This window comes from Vespa crabro, chromosome 19, assembly GCF_910589235.1.
Source record: "Vespa crabro chromosome 19, iyVesCrab1.2, whole genome shotgun sequence".
Taxonomy (NCBI): Eukaryota; Metazoa; Arthropoda; class Insecta; order Hymenoptera; family Vespidae; genus Vespa; species Vespa crabro.
Genome location: NC_060973.1, coordinates 4,749,594 through 4,770,034, shown reverse-complemented (window position 1 = coordinate 4,770,034; position 20,441 = coordinate 4,749,594). Strand labels below are relative to the sequence as shown.

The window sequence follows — 20,441 nt, the reverse complement described above, 5'->3', positions numbered from 1 at the left end:
TTTTCATCACTTATGATGTACAAATATTACAAACTTTGTGCCCATTTCATTGCGTATATACGAACATCTGTTAATATGAAAATCTATAATTATCTTTCAAAATTTTAGTATTATATTTAAATACTTTTAATGCATGTACCTATTTCTTTTGCTATATTGAAATTGGATCGCGCCGTTCGTGTTAATTTACTCACCATCCAATCAAAATGCAGATTCCTTTTATTCAGGCAATCGGATTGTTCAAGCTGGTGGTGATTCATAATCACGATGAAAATTTGCAAATAATCAGAAAGATTCTTTTTTTGTCTATTTCCAAGTCTAGTTTCTTTATAATAATTAGTAACAAGAATTTATATTTTGTCATTGGTCAAATGTCCTAGTACAAACTGAAAAGCAAAAACAGCTATTGGCTTAAATTCACGAAAGTTTCGATCAGTTCCGGCTATTTTAGTGAAAAGTACAAAATTGCTGGTATCGATATTTTTCGTGGTATCCTTTCTCAAAGCATATTTCATGCCTTACGGATTCTGAAGTTAACCGTGTGGGCTGGCGAGATAGCGAGCCGTTTGTATTTCTGTTAATCTTCACCACTATCATGTCTTCAGGTAAATATATTTGTTCGAAAATTTTATTTATATAATTTTTCATTTTATTTTATATAAATCAGCTTGTAAGAAATATTCTATATAACGTTAGCCTGATTTTTCCATGAACATAACCAAACTTTACATAAACCATGCACCATGCTTTCAATATTGTACCATACTTTGTTAACATTATGTTTTATATATTTAAAATTAATACATCATCCATTTATCTAGGTAAAAAAGGAAAAAAGAAGAAAAATTGTAAAACCGTTGATTTGATGTCATTCTTGGCTGATGGCGGTGGAACTCCTACCATACCTTTAAAATCAACGAGCTGGGCTGATGATGTTGAAGATGAACATGGTATGTGAATATTATAAATTTATAATAGATCATTATTTTATATTCTACATAAAATATAATTTGTTCTATTATATAAAAGATATTTAATTTTTTATAAACTTTTCAATCATCAATAAAATTTATTTGAAAAAGTATATAATACAAATAATAGCGAGATACTAGATAAAATAATGAATATCATTACAAGATATGTGTTAAATCCTTAATATATATTGACTAGATAATTTTGTATGACTCATTTATCTAGTAAAGATAAAAGAATTTATGATTAACTCAGTATTAAGCTTAATTTGATAATAATAGAAGAGTGTAATAATTAATTTCAATTTAATTTATTAAGATATAATGAAAAATGTTTGTTTATATTTCTTATCTTACAGAAGGAGGATATACTTCAAGGAGTAACAAAGAACCAGTTGTTCTACCTACTGCGCCCAGAGCGGCAAGAGGTCCACGTATTGATGAAGAAAATATTCCTACAAATCCTCCTTTTGTAGCATATGTTACTAGTTTACCTTATGAAGTAGATGAAGATGATCTTATTGAATTTTTTGCTGAGATGAAGGTTGGTTTACTTTGTTGTAACAAACTATCAATTTTTCTGCTTTTACATTTACTTTTACATGAATATATATTAATTTTTTGATTTTTGTACATTATAGGTTACTAGTGTACGCTTACCAAAAGATCCAAATAAACAACTTAGAGGATACGGATATGTAGAATTCGAAGATCGACAAAGTTTGATTGACGCTCTTTGTATGACAAATACTGTAAGACAATGAATTGATTGCTTCGATTGAATGATTACTTTTAATACCAAAATGAACACATAACGTTGTATGTTTAGACAATGAAAACTAGACGTATCCGTATCGAGGTTTCAAATAGCAGTAACGATGAACGACGTGGTGGACGTATGGGAAGAGATAATCGCAGAGACAATTATGATGATCCGGAGCGCACTTCTGGAGATTGGAGAAGTAGGCCTAGGGACGAACCTCCAAATTCCGATGGTGACTCCTATCGTAGTCGTTACGATAATAGGGACAGAGATAGGGAGAGAGATAGAGATAGGGAAGGTATGTATATAACATAATTTCTCAATATATATTATTCTACTATGATGACAAAGGAAATATGTAAACAATTTTCTCTGCTGTTATATTTTATATAGCTACTGATGATAAACCTGGTGCATGGCGTAATAGAAGCGAAGATGACAGAGGAAGATCAGCATTCAAAGACAGAGGTTTTAGGGATGATGATAGGGATAAAGAATGGACACGATATGGCGATAGAGGTGGTAGTAGAGATAGAGATGGTGATAGAGATAGAGACAGAGGTAGCAGTTTTGGTCCACGTCGCGATTATGGAGATTGGGAACGTGATGGACGTAAGGATGGAAAAGGAAATTCAGAAATGAAACGTAATGATCATATTATAAATTATATTGAAAAAAATTTTAATATAATTTTTTTTTTTTTTTTTTTTTTTTTTTTTTCTTACATTTACGTTAAATTTTAGCTGCTGAACCAAGGACCAGACCAAAGTTACAACTGCAACCTCGCACCAAGCCTATCGAACCATTAAATGTTAAAGATGAAAAATCGGAATCCGTAGCTCCAGCTTCTTCTACATCGGTACCCGCGGCAAATATTTTTGGTGCAGCCAAACCTGTGGATACTACTGCCAGAGAGAGAGAAATCGAAGAACGTCTTGCAAAATCATATGCAGAATCAAGATCAAAAGAAGAAGCGTATGTGGAAAATATTACTTTATATAATTACCGATCTTCTTAATCTTTTGATATAATTTTAATCTTCCGAATTTTTCAGAGAAAATGAAAAACGTAAAGAAAGTACATGGGGACGTCGCAATGGAGTGAGTTTTGTAAATTAATTATCAAAATGAAATGTTTAAATATAAAAAAACAAATACATATCAATAATTCTTTTATTTTTCACGTTGCATTTTTTTTTTTTTTTTTTTTAGGAAGATCGCGATGATAAAGAAAAGGATAAGAGTCGTGAAACTTGGAGGTCAGAGGGTGAAAAAAGATGGACCGACAAATCGGCGTCGCATAGTCATTCAACATCAGCACGTTCTGGTACTTTTATTTTTCTACATAAAAGAACTTCGTATATATATTTCAAAAAAAAAAAAAACAGATCTAAAGAGAGATACACCGGCTATAAATAAATACACTGTTTAGATCAACATGGAGATTCGAAAGGAGATTCGAAAGGATCCAATCCCCGCAGTGGGCCACCGCCAACAAAAACATCCCAGAAAAGCGACAATCGTGGATTAGATAGGTAATCACATATTAGATATATAATTAGGCTTATTATTTTATATACCTGTTGATCCTGAAAGAACATATTTGCATATAGTTTTTGTATAATATGCTTCATTGAGATTAACTGTAATTAATTCGTATAAAGAAATTAATTATATAATTATTATAATAATAAACTATAGCAGGGAACGAAAGGAAAGAGATAAGGAAAAGGATGAGCTTGATAGAATGCCTAAAGCAAAAGATGAAAAAACTCCAGTGAGTAAACATTTTGTCTTTTCTTTTCTCTCTTTTTTTTTTTTTTTTTTTTTTTTTTTTTTTTTTGTTTTTTTTTGTAACTTTAATAGAGATGTAAATGATCAATGAAAATTACATTTCAGAATTTTGTCGTTTCCAACAAGTATTCCATGTTACCTGATGACGCGGATCCTGACAATATTGAAGATTAGTTGTACGATCATAAGTTTACTATGCCATGTGCATTATAATTGGTCTATATACACACATTACTAATGTTTGATTTACAATTAAAAGTACGTATCCAATTGATTCATAAGCAAGTCATATGCTCTTGGTACTATTTTACAGGAATTATTGTTGATTTATATATATTTAATCTATTTTATTATTCCGAATACAATTATCAATCTCTATTTGTGTATTTGATTTATATTTAATACGAGTGCTCTGTCTCATTAGATCAATGTGGAAAAGTTTTCGTACTGCTATATTAAAAGGAATTATTATTTCAATATCTTAAATATGTAATTCTATAAATATTACATTCACAAGATAGGAATTGGGATTTTATTCGTTGTAGAGTTGTTGTACATTGTATCTTATTTACAATATAATATATGAATACCGATACAGTTACGTCAGATACTGTTGTGTAGTATTTTTTACGATAGCACATTACTTTAATATTATTAGTAAGAAAAAAAGAAAATAAAAGGTGAACCTTTATTAATTGTATTAATTGTGTGCTATGCTATATGCGTCGAATAGTTTAAACTACATAACTAGGAATTGCACATTGGAGAAAATAACATTTACGTTCGCGTATATACGAAATTTATATTTTGAAATTTTATTACATAATTCAAATTTATCGTTCTACCTGTCTACTTGGTATAAATTAAACTAAAATTCTCTATAATTTTTTAATACAATAAATTAGTAAATATTATATTAAAATTAACGGTATTGCACAATTTTGTACGTTCATGTATACAAAACTGTGCAAAAAGTTTTGTACGTCTATCTATATATATATATCTATATATACATACATACATATATATATATATATATATATATATATATATATATATGTATATATGTATATATATTTATATATATATATATATATATATATATATATATTATATACAAAAGTATAATCTATATTTATAATTCACTTGATATATTATATCAATTTTAGTGGGTTATTATTGTTGAGTAGTCTGTGCCAATTGACGCAATTGCTTTAAAACAGTTTCTAACAATTTTTTCTTATCTCTCTCACTTTTCTTCAGTACAGAAAATACTGTTTTTTTATCAGATTCTTTCAATCTGTAAAAAAGTACGTCTCATAAAGATTTAATAAAATATTCTGCGCATGTATAATAAAAAATAAAACACTTTGTTACATACTTCTCTAATAAGATCACAGCCATATTTGGAGTTACTAAGTTATATTTGCTCGAATCATGACCATAGTCATGAAAATAGGTTGGCCAATCCCAACCCATAAATAAATCTAGCAATTGTCTTAATTGACTGAAATATTGCAATAATGTACCTTCCGGTAAACCGACAATAGGTTCTGAAGCAGCAAACTCTGTAAAATGTAATCATATACTGTTGCATAATTGCTCATATTACAAAATAAATATAATCTGTAAATACAAGGTACACATACGTTCGCATTGTATAGTATCCAAATTGACTTGTTGAAGTGCACCCATTGATATTTGCTTTACATCTTCACTAATTAATATATCTAATATAGCTTTTGCTATATGATCGCAAGCTGATTTACATGCAACTTGTGCAACTTCATCCTAAAAATTCAAAAGATAAATTTATTATATGATAAAATTGTACATGGATTTGTGTATATATATATATATATATATATATATATATATATATATACACGCACACACATATATATTTTTTATACATACTGGTAAATTAGTGAAACATGTAAATGTACTTTGTAAAAATGCTATGAGATCTGTAATGAATCCAGAAGCATGGCCTTGAGGTTCAGACAAATTCCAGTCATAATTTTCTAATTCCAAAAATTCGTCCAACTTCTTTTCAAGTTTTTCACAAATCTGCGTTTCCGCGTCTTCCCTTGCCACTCTAAACATAGCAGATTTGTCTCCCACACAACTTAATTGTCCTTCGTGTTGTGTTCTGTATATTATTAAATTAATTATTTCATAACTTTATTAAATGTTATTAATAATATTCTTACCCAGTAATATTAGTAACAAATTCTTCCAAGTATTTTGTAGACTTTTCCAAATAACCCATGTTTATTATAATTTGAACTACTTGTAATAGAGCTAAAGATGGTTTTCGAAATAATGACGACAAACATCCACTAAATGTTCTTGTCAAAAGCAAATTCGTTGATTTACAAATCATTTCATCTATTTCGGCTTGCGTAAAATTTAAATCTTCCGAATATTTCAAGCAAGCATAAATAAATTCTTTAACTTGTTGATAGACTTTTGGTACCATGGCTGAAAATGGAAATTTTTTAGGAAACTTGGCCTTTTGTAATTCTTCATCATGATATGGAAAAGAACTAAGAATGCTTTCGTATTCTGCTTGTGATGTGACCTGTAATTAATTAACTGATCTCTGATATATGATCTAAAGCACATAATGCGTTTTTCTCGACACGATCGATATATATCATACCTGTAATGGTAAAAAACTATCCTCATCTAAAATATCTCGAAAAACTTGAACCCAATGTTGCATAAGAACTTCGTTGTAATGTACACGAATTTCTTGTAGTAAATCCCAAAGTTGTCCAACGGGATATCCATAATTCTAATTGTTAAAACAGAATATATGATAATATTTATAATAGACACATATTAAAAACTTTACTTACACTTAATGTTGTATTAAAAAGCATTATCAAGTTTTTTATCTTTAATATCAACGTCGCATCTGTACAATATGCCTAAAAGAATTAACAATTAACGATTGATTAATTCTTTTAACTAATATCTTCGATTTAATGCGAAACTTACTGAATGTGTTCTAAGTGAATTGATTATTTTAGGTAAAGCCATAGTCCACAATTCTTCTAAATAAGAATGAGTAGCTAATCCATTACTTGTATTTAAAATATGATCTTCCACCACAAAAAAGCCAACGATACTATGTAGGTAAGCCTGATATCCGATTAAACTTTCATGCTAAATAAAGATAAGAGAATATTTAAAATTATGTATTAGAATAACGAATTTAATTGATACAAATCCTGTACCCACCATATTAATGGGAGCTTGTAAAACAAGCCTAGCCTGTTGCTTTCTTTGGTTTCTATAATAAGTCTTAAACGTTTCACCTTCACGGAGAACAGTGTAAATATGCATACAACGATATACCGGGCTAAAATCCATTAAGTCTTGCGCGCTTAATTCTTCTTCTCCGTCGCCAGATTCTGTATACGTATGCGATTTTTTCTTTTTCCGTCCAATAATCTCAGCTTCAATAACCAATTGTTCAGCAGTCTAACGAATGAACATAAGACAGTATTTATTATGTTATTTTATTATTTAAATATATGATTAAAATTAGCCTTCTTATAATATTAATAAATGTAAAATTTTCCTTACATGGCGCATAGCAACCTCTCCAATTTTTGGCGAATGTTTTCTTATATTCTCTAAAAAATCTCGCAGATCTGACATGGAAGCATCTTTTATGTTTTCACGCAATCTATAAAATTATAATGAAGAATTATAACATTAATATTAAAATTATAATTATGTAATGTACCTTTTATAATACTACATACTGTGGAATTTGTTGAGTTATTTGGGAAGAAAATCTATAATTTGTAACTTTTGGAAGGTCATGATGTTCCAGTTGCTCAAGAGTTTTCAAAGCTGGGTAATAACGTTTATCTTTCAATTGCTTTTGTAGTTTTGCATAAGCTGCCAAAACAGGAAGGCACATAGTGAGACTGTTTACAGCAGCTGCCATATTACTTTCTACTTTACGTGCCCGTACAAGTTCTTCTCCTTTTTCAATTACCTTACTAGAAGTGGCAGTTATACATTTGTCAAGTTCTAATATTTCTGCCTGTAAGGTTAATGATATTTTAATCGAGCTTTGCAGTTTGTATAAAAAAAATAAAAAAAAAATACCACCTCGATACAAAGTTAAAGCAAATATAAAAACATTCATTGACTAACATTAAGTTGTTGTGCTTGGGAGCGAACTTGTAAAAGTTCACGAATGGAATCGATGAATCCTTGATAATGATGATTACACATTCTTTCGATATCTTTGTCATGAGCTTTGATGCGCTCATCGAGCTTCTCCAGAAATTTTTCATGTTCATTGCCATCATAAATTGCCCTGTAAAAAAGCATTATTAAAAATAAATAATATGATTACTTCAACAAAATAATATGATTACTTCAAACAGCAACAGTAGTACCTGATAATAAGGCTTATACTATTATTGTTTGATGTCTCTATTTCGTATAAAAAATGTTCATGTTTAGGTGCAACGCTCGAAAGAATATTTTGAATTTGAGCGACCGATAATCTTGACATATTATTTAATTTGATCTTATCTCATTTTATTTTCATCCCTTAACTTGCGGTCTTGTTTTCATCCCTTCATTGCGCATATGCACCGTTCGATCTAGCATCTGCGTAAAGGGGGTGGTTTTCGTAGGCGCGTTTTTTCGATAGAGAAATGCAACGATATGGCGTGATCCTAAATAAAATAATAACATACCGAAAAGTAGGTCCTAAATAATCGTCGATAGCTTCTATTTCTTGTATGAGAGCGTCGTAACGTTGCATTTTCTATTAAATTCCTTTTCGATATTGATGTTTTAAGATTAACACTTAATTTATCAAAAGAAAATGATTATTATCAAATTAGAATAAATCGTCATCCTAACCTACGAATTATTTTCAACCGATGTTTTTAGTAACACGATCTGTCAGCATAGACAGAAATAAATAATTAAACATACGATTTGTCAAATTCGGAATCTCGTATATACAATTCTGAACATCCGATACAGGTCGCCCTCTAGCAAAGAAAAGGTTGAACTAATTTTTGTTTATTTTGGTACCCTATTTGGACCCTTTTTATAGTTACGCTCTTGAATCATGAAGATGCAACCCCTTTAAATTTTTGTAGTAATACATTCCTGAGCATCTTTCCATGACAATCAAAATTCTAAATCTTGTCATAAGTTATTGCAAAGTATGATTGATTATATGAATAATATTATATTCAAAAAGAGCATAATGAAAGGTGATGAATTTTTCTAAACTTTATATATGATTAGATTATCATTATTAGAAGAAAATATTATAATGTGGAAGAATTATGTTTTTTATTAATTAATAATCAACAATAACAAAATTCATATTGGCTTTTTCACAAAACATAATTGCATTTAAATTGCATTATCGAAAGTTATAATTTCATTAAAAATTAATATTTACTTCTTTATTTTGTCTTTACAATGCTTTTATGCATAAAAGAATATTTTAGAATAATTAATTATTTCTTAACATGTAATATTGTGAAATGTAGATGGGTTAAAAAAAAGGAAAACACCTCAAATAAATGTTAAAATCGATTATATTTCTGAGATTACATAAAACTTTCACAAATACACGCTGAAATACAATATGTTGATTAAAAGTTATTTTAATAATTTGATATACATTTGTTGCTTACATTTGTCTCTATATATTTGCGGTATTATTTCATAAGAGATACTTTTAAATTGACGCGTATATTAATGCGTAATTTACAATTGAAATGAATTGGCCAATAATCCATTAACTCCTAAACCTTTTACTTCAAATATAGAACCAGCCTTAGGTTGCTTTTTCTTTTCTGCATCTGATAGTCCATAACTTGATGTGGTTATGTATAAAATTTGTAAGTTTGGTCCCCCAAATGCTACACTGGTTACTCTTTCTGCTGGAAGTCTAATTGTACGTATTAATTGTCCAGTCTTTGGATTTACATTAAGCACCTAAATGAAATATATTTAAAATAATATTAATTATAATTGAATCAAAACATTCAAATGTTCTAACCATTGTAATTCATTTGTATACGCTACTTACAACAGATCCATTAAAAACAGCTATCCAAAGATTGCCATCAGTGTCTATAGTCATGCCATCAGGAACGCCAGTAGCAATGTTGTTTTTCTCCAAATCAAACACAATTCTTTTATTAGCTGGAAAAGAAAAAAGAGATTGATGTAAAAAAGTACACGATTATTTTGTATTAAATATAAATGTTTAAATATTAAATTGGTTACATATAGTTCCAGAGAGAGGGTTATAATCGTATGCAGCTATTTGACGAGTAGGTGAATCAATATAGTAGAATGTATCATCTTCTTTGTTCCATGCTAATCCATTGCTTATAGAAACAGGAGATATTTCAACGCGTGAATCAAAATCTTTTCCTATGCGATAAAGAGTTCCTTGATTAGGAACTACATCTCCATTTATTTCTGGACCCATGGTACCTGTCAGAAACATTAATCCATATTAATGCCATTGACTAAATTACACGATAACGGTATCTGATATTTTAATACTGACCACCCCAGAATCGTCCAGAGGAGTCAACTTTGCCGTCATTCCATCTTGTGCCTTTTTTATTTTTATCAACCATAGTTAATACCGTAGTAGAAGCTTTGGTTACATTATGCCCAGAATCCCATGTAACAAGAACAAAATCGGTGCCAGAACCTGCTACGAATTTATTAGGCTCATCTTCCACAGGTACAGCTACTCCAACTGGACCATTTTCTGTAAATAAAACAAATAATTTATAAGATTAATCAAAGATGCATTACATCTCATTTTGATTTAATTGATTAATATCTATTACCTATATATGTACATGTAACAGAGCCGGATACAGGATCTAATCTGCATAAATTTTGATTAATGATATCCACATAGTATAATTTCTGAGATTCATGATCCCAATGCGGTCCCTCGGTAAGTCCAAATGGTTCTGTCACTGCATTAATCGTAATTCCAGGTGTATTTTCATTAATTTCAGTTACACTTACTCTGTAGAAAAATAAGACATCAATTATCCTAATTATTCAAATATTAAATTGTTATAAAAATATTCGAGAAAATAATTAATCATATTTTTATTATTACATTAATTGTATTCGTATGGGATTGATAAGAAGTAAAATCAATGATTGCGTTGATTTATTGTCTCAATGACATATCAAGGGCAAATTACGTATTAGGTTATCGTATAAGAGAGAGAGAGAGAGACGAAAAAAGAATGATAGAACATCATTTGATCGATTAAATAAAATTATAAAGCTATTAAGGAAATACTTGATGTATTATTAGACAAGTTCTACGAATGCTTTATATATCTATAGATTATGTAAAACATATTTACGTGGCCATTTCAAAAAACCCGCTGATCAATTTTCAAACGTACAAAAATATTTTTAATTAATAACAATCATTAATTGTTAAAAAATAGAAGAGACAACGAAAATAATTAAAAAACAATGAACTGTTGTTAAAATTTATGAACACTTGGTATAATTATAAACGTATGGATGGATAAAGAACGTCCGTAGTATCTCAGACAAAGTCCTCTTTCGAACTGATCATTCTTACTCTCCGAATATCTTCGAATAACTTTTATTTATTCTTTCAAAATTCTAATTGAAGCACGATATATGGAATATGATAATAAGTTCTATGATAATAAAACCACGTATATCTTCTCGTATTTATAAATGTCTCGCTCGTTATCAAAAATTGTTTTTATTTTTTTAAACGTTATTAAATGTTTGTATTCATGTTTAAAAATTATTAAAAAAGAAAAAATAATGTAGTCACTTATATCGAGTATATCGAATACGTACATATTGACACGATACACGTAAAATAAATTAGAAAGTATGAATTCCAATGTGCTTAGAGAACACGATTAGATCTTAAGCCAAGTGCACTCTGATTTTTTATCGTTCTATTTTTTTTACTCTTCTTACTCCTCAAACGTAATTTAAATCCTTTTACTTACCTAGCATTTGTCAAAGCAGTAAAATACGATGTGATGTATAAAAAGAAACGAAAAATACCGAACATAACGAAAATTTAATATTTTCGATGTAGTCGAAGAAAGTGAACGGGATGTACGAACTTCTCGGTGGATTTGATTCGATGTTGAAAAATTGAAAGTACCGACAAAGAAAGAATGCTTAGTCAAACTTATTCTTTATCCTTATATAGATTTTTACGTTCACTTCGGTATGCTGACAGAAATTGATAAGCATGATAGCACATAAAATCAATATTGTGGTATTTACTCAAGACGTGCTGAATATAAATGAAACTTATCGTTAAAGGAGTAGTGTAACTCCATTTATATTTTACAATTGATATGCGAGCAATTAAAAAAATTAGCAAGTAAATACATTTTTTATGAACCACACTTTGTTGTTATCTCTTGGAAACAAATAATAAATGATTGTTGAAAATATAATGTATTCTTTTCGTTATTTTTTTCTTTCGTAGAAAATAACACGACTTTTCTATATCTATTATCTATACGTAAATTTGCTCAATTTGTTGTAAAAAATAAAAAAATATATATATAGAATCCATCTATCCCAAATTAAAAAAATATTTTTACAACGCAAAAAAAAACGCAAAGAGTAAAATTATATAACATATTTGTAAGAATGTTGAGAAAATATAAAACGATTAAAGCAAATATTGTCTTAAGTACTTATTATATAGCTGTACAATATTAAAGTATTAAAAAAGATAAATTTGAATAAGATTAAATAATATTGTTTATCATGCGCATACAATTATGATTCGATACGCATGCGCGAAGGATATCGTGGCGCCATCTGTCGTTTGTTAGGGAAACACTCTTCTCTCGCGGCCAACATCATCAAGTCACGTGACAGCGGCATATTGATACGTGTCGTCGAAGAGAGCCACGATTCGCAACCGTTTGCCAGTTTAAGCCTACGCGGCCACCTTTACTCGCGTTTTATTGTTTCATGTACAAGTGTTTAACGGTGTTGTTCTTAGAGTCCTATTAAGAGCATCGTTTAGTTGCACTGCTGAACAGTAATATTAAAGACAAATAACGTTACGTTATTAAAATGGGATGTAAGTATATAATTTAATTAATATAAATTACAATGATATAGTTTTTTCTTAAATTATATTACCGCTATTTCCCGTATTGGTAACCTCCCGGAATCGTTTATACTATAACAACATATTGTTACCACAAGGAAATTTTTTTATATTCGTTGACTTTCATCACCGAAATTTTCTTTTTCTTTTTCTTACTCGTCTAATTATAATTTTTCAGTCAAATTTTTGGAGGTAATAAAACCATTTTGCAGTATACTACCAGAAATAGCGAAACCACAGAGAAAGGTAAGTTTTCGTGGATCTATTTATATCTTTGATTTATATTTGCTAATTGCACACATTGTATTTTCTAAATTGTGAAAATTAAATCTCCATTGGATATTACAATAATTGGAAGAAAATAACCTTTAACCTACTTGCATGTGGCATCATTTTTTATATCATTTTTCTTTTTCTTTTTTACACATCTTTTATATTTCTATCTCTTTACAGATTCAATTCAGAGAGAAAGTATTATGGACAGCGATAACATTGTTTATTTTTTTAGTATGCTGTCAGGTAAAGTATACATACATATACATACACACATATATATATATATATATATGTATATATTGTTTATTATTATCACCTATACCTTATGTAAGTTGATAATATATTTTGCACGAGATAATATTCAAGAATATGTAATATATATTATTTCTTTAGATTCCACTCTTCGGTATTATGTCTTCGGACAGTGCAGATCCTTTCTATTGGATTCGTGTCATTCTTGCATCAAATAGGGGTACACTAATGGAATTAGGAATTTCTCCTATTGTTACTTCTGGTCTTATCATGCAGCTTTTGCATGGAGCAAAGATTATTGAAGTTGGTGATACGCCGAAAGATAGAGCGCTGTTTAACGGGGCACAAAAATGTAATTAGAGAAGATTGCTGCGTATATCTTACAATATTTTCACTGGTTAAATAATCTTCCGTTTATTCTCTATACAGTGTTTGGTATGGTTATCACTGTTGGACAGGCCATTGTTTATGTAATGACTGGAATGTACGGAGATCCAACTGAAATTGGAGCTGGTGTTTGTCTTTTGATTATCATTCAATTATTTGTTGCTGGCTTGATTGTACTACTGCTTGATGAATTGCTTCAGAAAGGTTATGGTTTAGGAAGTGGTATTTCTCTCTTCATTGCCACTAATATTTGCGAGACTATAGTATGGAAAGCATTTTCTCCTGCCACTGTCAATACTGGTATGTTGATTTCAATATAATACATGTTTTGGGTAATACCATTTAATATGTTATATTATATAAATTATGTTAAATGAACAGGTCGTGGAACAGAATTTGAAGGTGCTGTTATTGCTTTGTTTCATCTTTTGGCTACAAGACAAGATAAAGTACGAGCTCTTCGCGAAGCATTTTATAGACAGAACCTTCCTAATCTCATGAATCTTTTAGCTACTATTTTGGTATTTGCAATTGTTATATACTTCCAGGTAATGTGTGAAATATCATTTGTTATGCCTTTGAAAATTACATAGATGAAAATATAAATGAATATAATTAATATGATCAATTTATATTTATAGGGTTTCCGTGTTGACTTACCAATAAAATCTGCTAGGTATCGAGGTCAATATAGCAGTTATCCTATCAAATTGTTCTATACCAGTAATATACCGATTATTCTTCAATCGGCATTAGTATCGAACTTGTATGTCATCTCTCAGATGTTGGCTGTTAAATTCCAAGGAAACGTAATTGTCAATTTGTTAGGAGTTTGGTCTGATGTTGGTGGTGGTGGTCCTGCTAGGTCTTATCCCGTTGGCGGATTATGTTATTATCTTTCGCCGCCAGAATCAGTAGGTCATATCGTCCAAGATCCGGTGCATGCTGTTCTATACATCTTATTCATGCTTGGTTCATGTGCTTTCTTCTCTAAAACCTGGATAGAAGTTTCCGGCAGTTCTGCAAAAGATGTGAGTTAATATACTTTTTATCACATTAAGTATCTAATGAATACAATAATATGTATTATTGTCAATTTAGGTATGGAAACAATTAAAGGAACAACAAATGGTTATGAGGGGACATAGGGACAATTCCATGATTCGTGAATTAAATAGATACATTCCAACTGCTGCAGCGTTTGGTGGCCTATGTATCGGAGCTCTCTCTGTACTGGCTGATTTTCTTGGTGCAATTGGATCGGGCACTGGTATATTACTTGCTGTGACTATTATATATCAGTACTTTGAAATCTTCGTTAAGGAACAAAGTGAAATGGGTGGCATGAGCACTCTATTGTTCTAAACTTAATATACATAGACTTTCAAAGTGAACTTTTTTAATTTTGAAGAACTGAAAATAATAATTTATTGTAAAATAAGAACGTTTGGCAATCTCAGTACTAATATGTACCTGATTTGCCATAAAGTGAAGTCTTCATCGTGTGAATCAAATCATACAATATGTGTATACATTGTCCTGATAGATTTGTCATATTATGCAATTATTTCATAAATTCTCTTATGTATGTTAGAATTATATATATATATATATCTCCTTTTTTTTTGTTTATTTTTTACAAAAGAAATACGTTTTTTTGTCGCATGTGTAAGTAAAATAGCCGTTCGTTCTGCACTATGTCTTTAGTGCGTAAGTCATGCCAATTGCAATCAAATGCAATGACGATGTGTAGAAGAGGAATTCATACATAACTCTTAAATGCTCGAATAAAAATGTGAAAAGTTTTTTGTCGGATGCTCTATGCGGTTCATTTAAGATGAAAAGTTTCTCACAAACGTGCGCGAGCAATGTACATAGTAAGAAAATAATTAAATATTCTCAACATTTTTTACTAATATTTTAAACTCTGTATAATCCAGAGCTTTATGAAAGACTCAAGACAAGTACGATTAAATTCGTAACGTTTATATGAATTTAAGCAATTATGAATATATACAATATGTAATCATTTTGTTCGGACGAGGCACCCACCTAGGGTATTCGTACAGCAATCAACTTGAACATTGTTTGTTCATCATAGGTATCATCATTCCTGTATCATTAAAGACATAACACACAATTTAATTTCTTCAATGTATTTAGCACAATGTACTTTTATAAAAAGTAAAACTTATTTTTCGTCTTCCTTGTTTTGTCCTACCTATGAAAGAAGAACTACCTTTCTTTAGTTCATTTATATTTACTCGTAAAACAATTACAATTTATTAATATCAGAAAGAGAGTGAATGTGAGATGTATCAATGATGCAACATATGACTCCTAAAACTTATAAACGTGTGTTGGTTATATATGTGTATATATATATATATATATATATATATATATATATATATATATAAAATATTTGCAAAAAAATTAATTTCTATTTTATAAAGTGTGAATGTCCTTTTCTACTTTGTATGTAATAGCGTTGTTATTGATAATAATATACCTACTGTTATACAATTTCAATGTAGAAATTGGTATATTGAATACCTATATTGTATTGTGAATAGTATAAAAGTATTAAATTCCTTTCAAAGGCACATTATATTAGCTTTTCTTTCTCTATTAATTATGTTCTTTAAAAATCATTTCTTTTTTAATTCTCTAACATAATGTATACAAAATAAGAGAATATTATATTATTTACATCACGATTATATTATATATCCCTATATTTATATGAAAAGATTTATATTCGTCTTTATATTCGATCATATGAAACATAAAAGTATTTTTGCATTATTATTTATGTTCATTAAAAAACAATGTAGAATAAAGTGGACCTAAATTGTGAATATTTGCGAGTAAAATCAAACGAAGTATTTCTATGAAACGTGTGTTTGGAATAGAAGTATCGGTATCTCTCCATGCTACGTTAGATCCTTCATTGCGAGTAAATAATGCTGGCGATGGAACATTCTCTCGCATGTATGCCCATACACATTCTCTCATCACAGTATTTATCTGTAATAAAAACAAGATAATATTTAGACTTTCCATATAGCATTCTGTTGGTAAGAAAATCCAAAGTAATTTATTTATAAAATAAATTCGTGTACACACATACCTGATTAGGTTCTAAAACAGGTAGAATATCTCTTATACTTGCTAATGGAGGTGGCAGCAATTGTCCAAGTGCCATAACATTTAAAAGTGCTACTCCCTCTTCTATATTCCAGTTAGCCATAACTGTGGCTGCTATACCTCTTAACAAGACAGAACAATAAGCTAAAGCGGGTCTGTACCAAGCTGTTAATTCCAAAAGAGTCCATAAAAGAGGTACGTCTTTAAAAGTACGACGAATTTGTAAATCTCTTTCCACAGTAACCTGTTATAATAGAAAGCTTTGTTAACTAATATTTGAGATTTGATAATCAAGATATTTTTTAAGAAGTGCCTACCTTTGTAAATTCTTCATCAGGCCATGGCAAGCCATTATACATAACATCAGGTGATACTAATTCTACTAATAATAAACTAACCATTGTTAGCGCATCTAAATTAACAGGATATTGTTCTAATTCCTGATTGCTACAGCAAGCCTGAAAGAATGAAATAAAATAAATATTATATAATGATGTATAAAATTTATATTTTATACATGGCATGCATATATAAAGCTTACCTTTATCACATCAATTAATAACATTTTGTTTAAAGTAATAATCTCTTTATTAATATTGTTCTCGGGTGGTGGTCTTCTTGGACCATGTCCTATTACACCAGCATGGAATACGGAAGAGTTTCTTTGAGCTAGCATTGTACTTGTAACCTAGAGTTATAAGAGCAATATTAAAAATATATAATATAACATGACATGTGTTTGATTTGTCAATTATAAATTTGTAACAATATTACCTGCCTATGATTTTGATGCAAAAGTAACATTTCTTCAAATTGTGGTTCAAATTTTTCTTTTGCACCAAAATATTTGGCTGGATCATTATTAATACAATGTACCAAAATATCTCTAAGTGCTAACACCCTTGCGCACTGAGAATAACAAGTTAAATCCTTTAATAGATGACAAACTATTTTTATGCCTTTCTCTTTCTTTATAATATCTGTAAATCAGTATCGATATTTTAATGGGCATTATAATATAACTGAACATACCGATGTATAAATTACCTTCTTCTGCTATACATAGAAAAAAATACTGCAGTACCGCTTTCACTAATTTTAGCGTTAGTTCAATATTTGGAACAAAATAATCCTTCCCAGGCATACTTAATAAATCTAGCATTATAGCTATATCGTTTGCTAAATCAAAATTATCTGTTTTCGTTAATAATGAAGAAATTTGAAGTAAATTCGATTTAATAGCTCTAGTTACTATTTTCGATCTAAATACTATTACTTTATTGGATTTCTCCCACCTAAAAGAAAAAACAAAACAAGTTTCGCATTTAAAATTATTCTTCGGTAATTTAAATAAATTTATATTATATAATGCATCAGTGCTAGATATTGCGTAAAGCTTTACTTTATATACCTACTTTAATAATATCGTAAGGTTTTCAAACAATTTTCTTGACTCTTGTATCTCTGTAACACTTTTATAATGAATTTCTCGAAGTGCTTGTTCTACTACTTGTGTAAAATAACCATGATTGGCGAACATAGTTTCACTTTCGGGTTTGTTTACAGGAAACAATATGGAATTGTTAGAAATAAGATGTATCAATGCAGCTAAATGAAATGTTGTTTGTGCTTTTACCAACATAAATGATGCAGCAGATATTAAAATATTAGAACTCTGTCCACCAATGAAGCACAATAGCCTCACTGCTGTTTGAACTCTTAATGGATCTCTATTTAGAAGTAATGGTATTATCACAAGTAACTCTTGTTTAATAGAATTTAAAAGAGAAATATTTGCAGACTGTACACTATGTGTCCTTAAAGTTAAATTTATTTCTTGTAGCATTAACTCTAATATTTCACGACATACATTCTTGACACTCTGAGTTGCATTAACACTATGATATCCAACATTGCTTGTATTCAAACTAGTATCTAACAGAATATTTATTATTTGAGATGCTCCTTGTTCACAACCTAACGCTAAGTGTACAGCTAAGTCAATCAGTGCCTCCGGTTGATTATTGAAATATTTACACCAATCTGAGGCATATAGAGCAAGTCTTGGAATAACATCAGGATTTACTAAAATATAAAATGTAATATTACTTGTTACATCTTTCTCAATCTATTAAGTATTTTTACTTACATATTTGTGAAATATCGCTAGTTATTGCTTTTAATAATGTGGGAGAAAGGGAAGCTAAATTTAACAGAAATGGTACAGTAGCTAATTTTTGCTGTCTCGTATCTTCATCGACATTTACATTTTCATCCAAACTCCACTATAAGAAAAAAACAGTTAAAAATTAATAAATCAGGAAATTTATTAATTATTATCATATTATCTTACCTTAAATAAATCCAACAGAGCAGTTCTAATGTCCTGAAAGTGACTTCCAGCTAAGTGTCCTAGAATACCAACAACGGAATTTAACTTTGGATTCTTTACGTTATACTCATAGCCCATGGCGCAGAAATCTTTTAATCCGCATGATAATACTCTTGTAATAACTGTATTTGGGAAACAACTTCCCACATGAGCAACGACCCAGTCAAAATGCGGACTATGTAATACACTAGTATCCAGTAATGCTTTGATACAAGATTCTGTATCCGAATGCATAAGACACTGAAGACATTGTGCTGTGATGTCAATCAATGTACGAGTAGCACGACAAGACATCCATTGTTGCAAAAAATCATTGATTCCAGCATTAGTTGGTAAATTACCTCGTTTTGAATATTCTGATGATAATTTACCTATTAAATAAAATATTTACATTAGACAGAAGGATAAAAATTTTTATATCAATATAAATTAAATAAAATTAAACTTATATTTACCAAGCAATTCTAAAGACCATGCTGATATAATCGGTGCCCATGCTTCTGGATTTCCATGAATGAAATTACTTAATACTGTATAAATCTCTACAATAATACCTTCCTCAGATATAACTACGCTTTGATTTGTCTGTAAAATATAAATTAATATTTTTATATAAATTAATCAACAATACTAATCGATGATATGTATACTATTATTATTTACCTCAATTTGCCGTACATACTTTGTAACTGCAATACAGAATACATTACAAAAATACTCAAGTACAGCGTCTCTAGCAGCGGGAAGATTTTTAAGTAAAAACAACGCTGTTCTAGTTACATCAAGAGTATTTGTATTATGAGAAGGTCTGACAGCCGATGAAATAAATTTTCTAACCTCTGCTAATATATCTTGTGGTGATAATGTATTCGTTAAATGTAACATATCTAATATAATTATATATATATATTTAAGAAAGAGAAAGAGAGAGAGAGAGAGACAGAGAGAGTAAATTTTGATTAGTTCTTTAAATATCTTTAAAATTATCAGTTACGTTTCGTGATAACTTTACGTGAACATATTCACGTTTTTATAATGTGCAATTGCATTTTTTTTCGTAATGCGTGAACGTTCACATTGGCACGGATGTACGTATAAAACTAAACATACTACAGTAATCAAAATTATTTCGAATATTAAAATAATGCAAATTGTAAACTTTATTAAATGAAAATTCATTTAATTTCATAAGAATCATAAAAATCATGAAATAATATATGATAATTATATACATTTATAATTATTTGATGAAAATAGGTTAAGAATATAAAAT

At 29.4% G+C, this 20,441-nt stretch overlaps 5 protein-coding genes across 12 annotated transcripts; 2 read left to right on the top strand and 3 right to left on the bottom strand.

Moving 5' to 3' along the window:
* Positions 1 to 466: 466 nt before the first annotated feature.
* Positions 467 to 4,135, top strand: LOC124430714 (eukaryotic translation initiation factor 4B). Of its 3 annotated transcripts, none has more exons than XM_046977681.1 (12): positions 467 to 605; positions 822 to 950; positions 1,331 to 1,515; positions 1,613 to 1,723; positions 1,801 to 2,032; positions 2,128 to 2,346; positions 2,478 to 2,709; positions 2,789 to 2,834; positions 2,946 to 3,060; positions 3,166 to 3,268; positions 3,435 to 3,510; positions 3,633 to 4,135. In XM_046977681.1, exons 1-12 carry the CDS (start codon positions 596 to 598, stop codon positions 3,699 to 3,701), a joined length of 1,527 nt encoding a protein of 508 aa, XP_046833637.1. In that variant the 5' UTR covers positions 467 to 595; the 3' UTR covers positions 3,702 to 4,135. The 3 variants fall into 3 exon arrangements, with proteins under 3 accessions (XP_046833637.1, XP_046833636.1, XP_046833635.1); XM_046977680.1 differs by having other exon boundaries at positions 2,128 to 2,379; positions 3,438 to 3,510; XM_046977679.1 differs by having other exon boundaries at positions 2,128 to 2,379.
* On the bottom strand, positions 4,032 to 8,493 carry LOC124430712 (exocyst complex component 6B). Of its 4 annotated transcripts, none has more exons than XM_046977676.1 (13): positions 8,261 to 8,493; positions 7,707 to 7,872; positions 7,307 to 7,593; positions 7,125 to 7,227; positions 6,777 to 7,019; positions 6,534 to 6,701; positions 6,392 to 6,463; positions 6,193 to 6,327; positions 5,741 to 6,111; positions 5,445 to 5,679; positions 5,177 to 5,318; positions 4,909 to 5,095; positions 4,032 to 4,827 (listed from the first exon to the last, which is right to left on the bottom strand). In XM_046977676.1, exons 1-13 carry the CDS (start codon positions 8,326 to 8,328, stop codon positions 4,704 to 4,706), a joined length of 2,301 nt encoding a protein of 766 aa, XP_046833632.1. In that variant the 5' UTR covers positions 8,329 to 8,493; the 3' UTR covers positions 4,032 to 4,703. The 4 variants fall into 4 exon arrangements, with proteins under 4 accessions (XP_046833632.1, XP_046833631.1, XP_046833634.1 ...); XM_046977675.1 differs by lacking the exon at positions 8,261 to 8,493 and adding an exon at positions 7,955 to 8,191; XM_046977678.1 differs by lacking the exons at positions 6,392 to 6,463; positions 8,261 to 8,493 and adding an exon at positions 7,955 to 8,194.
* A 613-nt stretch (positions 8,494 to 9,106) lies between these two features.
* Positions 9,107 to 11,875, bottom strand: LOC124430669 (regucalcin-like). 2 transcript variants are annotated; one of them, XM_046977587.1, is made up of 6 exons: positions 11,579 to 11,875; positions 10,403 to 10,590; positions 10,111 to 10,320; positions 9,822 to 10,034; positions 9,622 to 9,737; positions 9,107 to 9,527 (listed from the first exon to the last, which is right to left on the bottom strand). In XM_046977587.1, exons 1-6 carry the CDS (start codon positions 11,641 to 11,643, stop codon positions 9,297 to 9,299), a joined length of 1,023 nt encoding a protein of 340 aa, XP_046833543.1. In that variant the 5' UTR covers positions 11,644 to 11,875; the 3' UTR covers positions 9,107 to 9,296. The 2 variants fall into 2 exon arrangements, with proteins under 2 accessions (XP_046833543.1, XP_046833544.1); XM_046977588.1 differs by lacking the exon at positions 11,579 to 11,875 and adding an exon at positions 10,943 to 11,159.
* A 609-nt stretch (positions 11,876 to 12,484) lies between these two features.
* Positions 12,485 to 15,820, top strand: LOC124430668 (protein transport protein Sec61 subunit alpha). Its single transcript, XM_046977586.1, has 8 exons — positions 12,485 to 12,681; positions 12,890 to 12,957; positions 13,165 to 13,230; positions 13,381 to 13,591; positions 13,669 to 13,926; positions 14,008 to 14,174; positions 14,268 to 14,657; positions 14,728 to 15,820. The coding sequence occupies exons 1-8, from the start codon at positions 12,675 to 12,677 to the stop codon at positions 14,989 to 14,991; spliced, it is 1,431 nt and encodes a 476-aa protein (XP_046833542.1). The 5' UTR covers positions 12,485 to 12,674; the 3' UTR covers positions 14,992 to 15,820.
* A 169-nt stretch (positions 15,821 to 15,989) lies between these two features.
* On the bottom strand, positions 15,990 to 20,264 carry LOC124430667 (integrator complex subunit 5). 2 transcript variants are annotated; one of them, XM_046977584.1, is made up of 11 exons: positions 19,832 to 20,264; positions 19,624 to 19,753; positions 19,130 to 19,539; positions 18,926 to 19,061; positions 18,192 to 18,861; positions 17,824 to 18,071; positions 17,551 to 17,756; positions 17,318 to 17,464; positions 17,094 to 17,234; positions 16,760 to 17,020; positions 15,990 to 16,656 (listed from the first exon to the last, which is right to left on the bottom strand). In XM_046977584.1, the coding sequence occupies exons 1-11, from the start codon at positions 20,051 to 20,053 to the stop codon at positions 16,435 to 16,437; spliced, it is 2,793 nt and encodes a 930-aa protein (XP_046833540.1). In that variant the 5' UTR covers positions 20,054 to 20,264; the 3' UTR covers positions 15,990 to 16,434. The 2 variants fall into 2 exon arrangements, with proteins under 2 accessions (XP_046833540.1, XP_046833541.1); XM_046977585.1 differs by having other exon boundaries at positions 19,851 to 19,986.
* Positions 20,265 to 20,441: the final 177 nt, after the last annotated feature.

Excerpts from the sequence above, each read along its gene's own strand:
- LOC124430714 (XM_046977679.1), top strand. Across the intron at positions 951-1,330 it reads TGATGTTGAAGATGAACATG|AAGGAGGATATACTTCAAGG; the intron begins GTATGTGAATAT and ends CTTATCTTACAG. Across the intron at positions 2,380-2,477 it reads AGGAAATTCAGAAATGAAAC|CTGCTGAACCAAGGACCAGA; the intron begins GTAATGATCATA and ends GTTAAATTTTAG.
- LOC124430712 (XM_046977675.1), bottom strand. The coding sequence starts at position 8,073 with ATGTCAAGATTATCGGTCGCTCAAATTCAAAATATTCTTTCGAGCGTT. Across the intron at positions 7,228-7,306 it reads ATAACTCAACAAATTCCACA|ATTGCGTGAAAACATAAAAG; the intron begins GTATGTAGTATT and ends ATAATTTTATAG. Across the intron at positions 6,702-6,776 it reads TACAAGCTCCCATTAATATG|CATGAAAGTTTAATCGGATA; the intron begins GTGGGTACAGGA and ends ATCTTTATTTAG.
- LOC124430669 (XM_046977587.1), bottom strand. The coding sequence starts at position 11,643 with ATGTTCGGTATTTTTCGTTTCTTTTTATACATCACATCGTATTTTACT. Across the intron at positions 10,321-10,402 it reads TGTTACATGTACATATATAG|AAAATGGTCCAGTTGGAGTA; the intron begins GTAATAGATATT and ends TTTTATTTACAG. Across the intron at positions 9,738-9,821 it reads CCCTCTCTCTGGAACTATAT|CTAATAAAAGAATTGTGTTT; the intron begins GTAACCAATTTA and ends TTTCTTTTCCAG.
- LOC124430668 (XM_046977586.1), top strand. Across the intron at positions 13,592-13,668 it reads GTTTAACGGGGCACAAAAAT|TGTTTGGTATGGTTATCACT; the intron begins GTAATTAGAGAA and ends TTCTCTATACAG. Across the intron at positions 14,175-14,267 it reads CAATTGTTATATACTTCCAG|GGTTTCCGTGTTGACTTACC; the intron begins GTAATGTGTGAA and ends TTATATTTATAG.
- LOC124430667 (XM_046977584.1), bottom strand. The coding sequence starts at position 20,053 with ATGTTACATTTAACGAATACATTATCACCACAAGATATATTAGCAGAG. Across the intron at positions 17,757-17,823 it reads TCTATGTATAGCAGAAGAAG|ATATTATAAAGAAAGAGAAA; the intron begins GTAATTTATACA and ends ACTGATTTACAG. Across the intron at positions 17,465-17,550 it reads TGCATCAAAATCATAGGCAG|GTTACAAGTACAATGCTAGC; the intron begins GTAATATTGTTA and ends TTATAACTCTAG.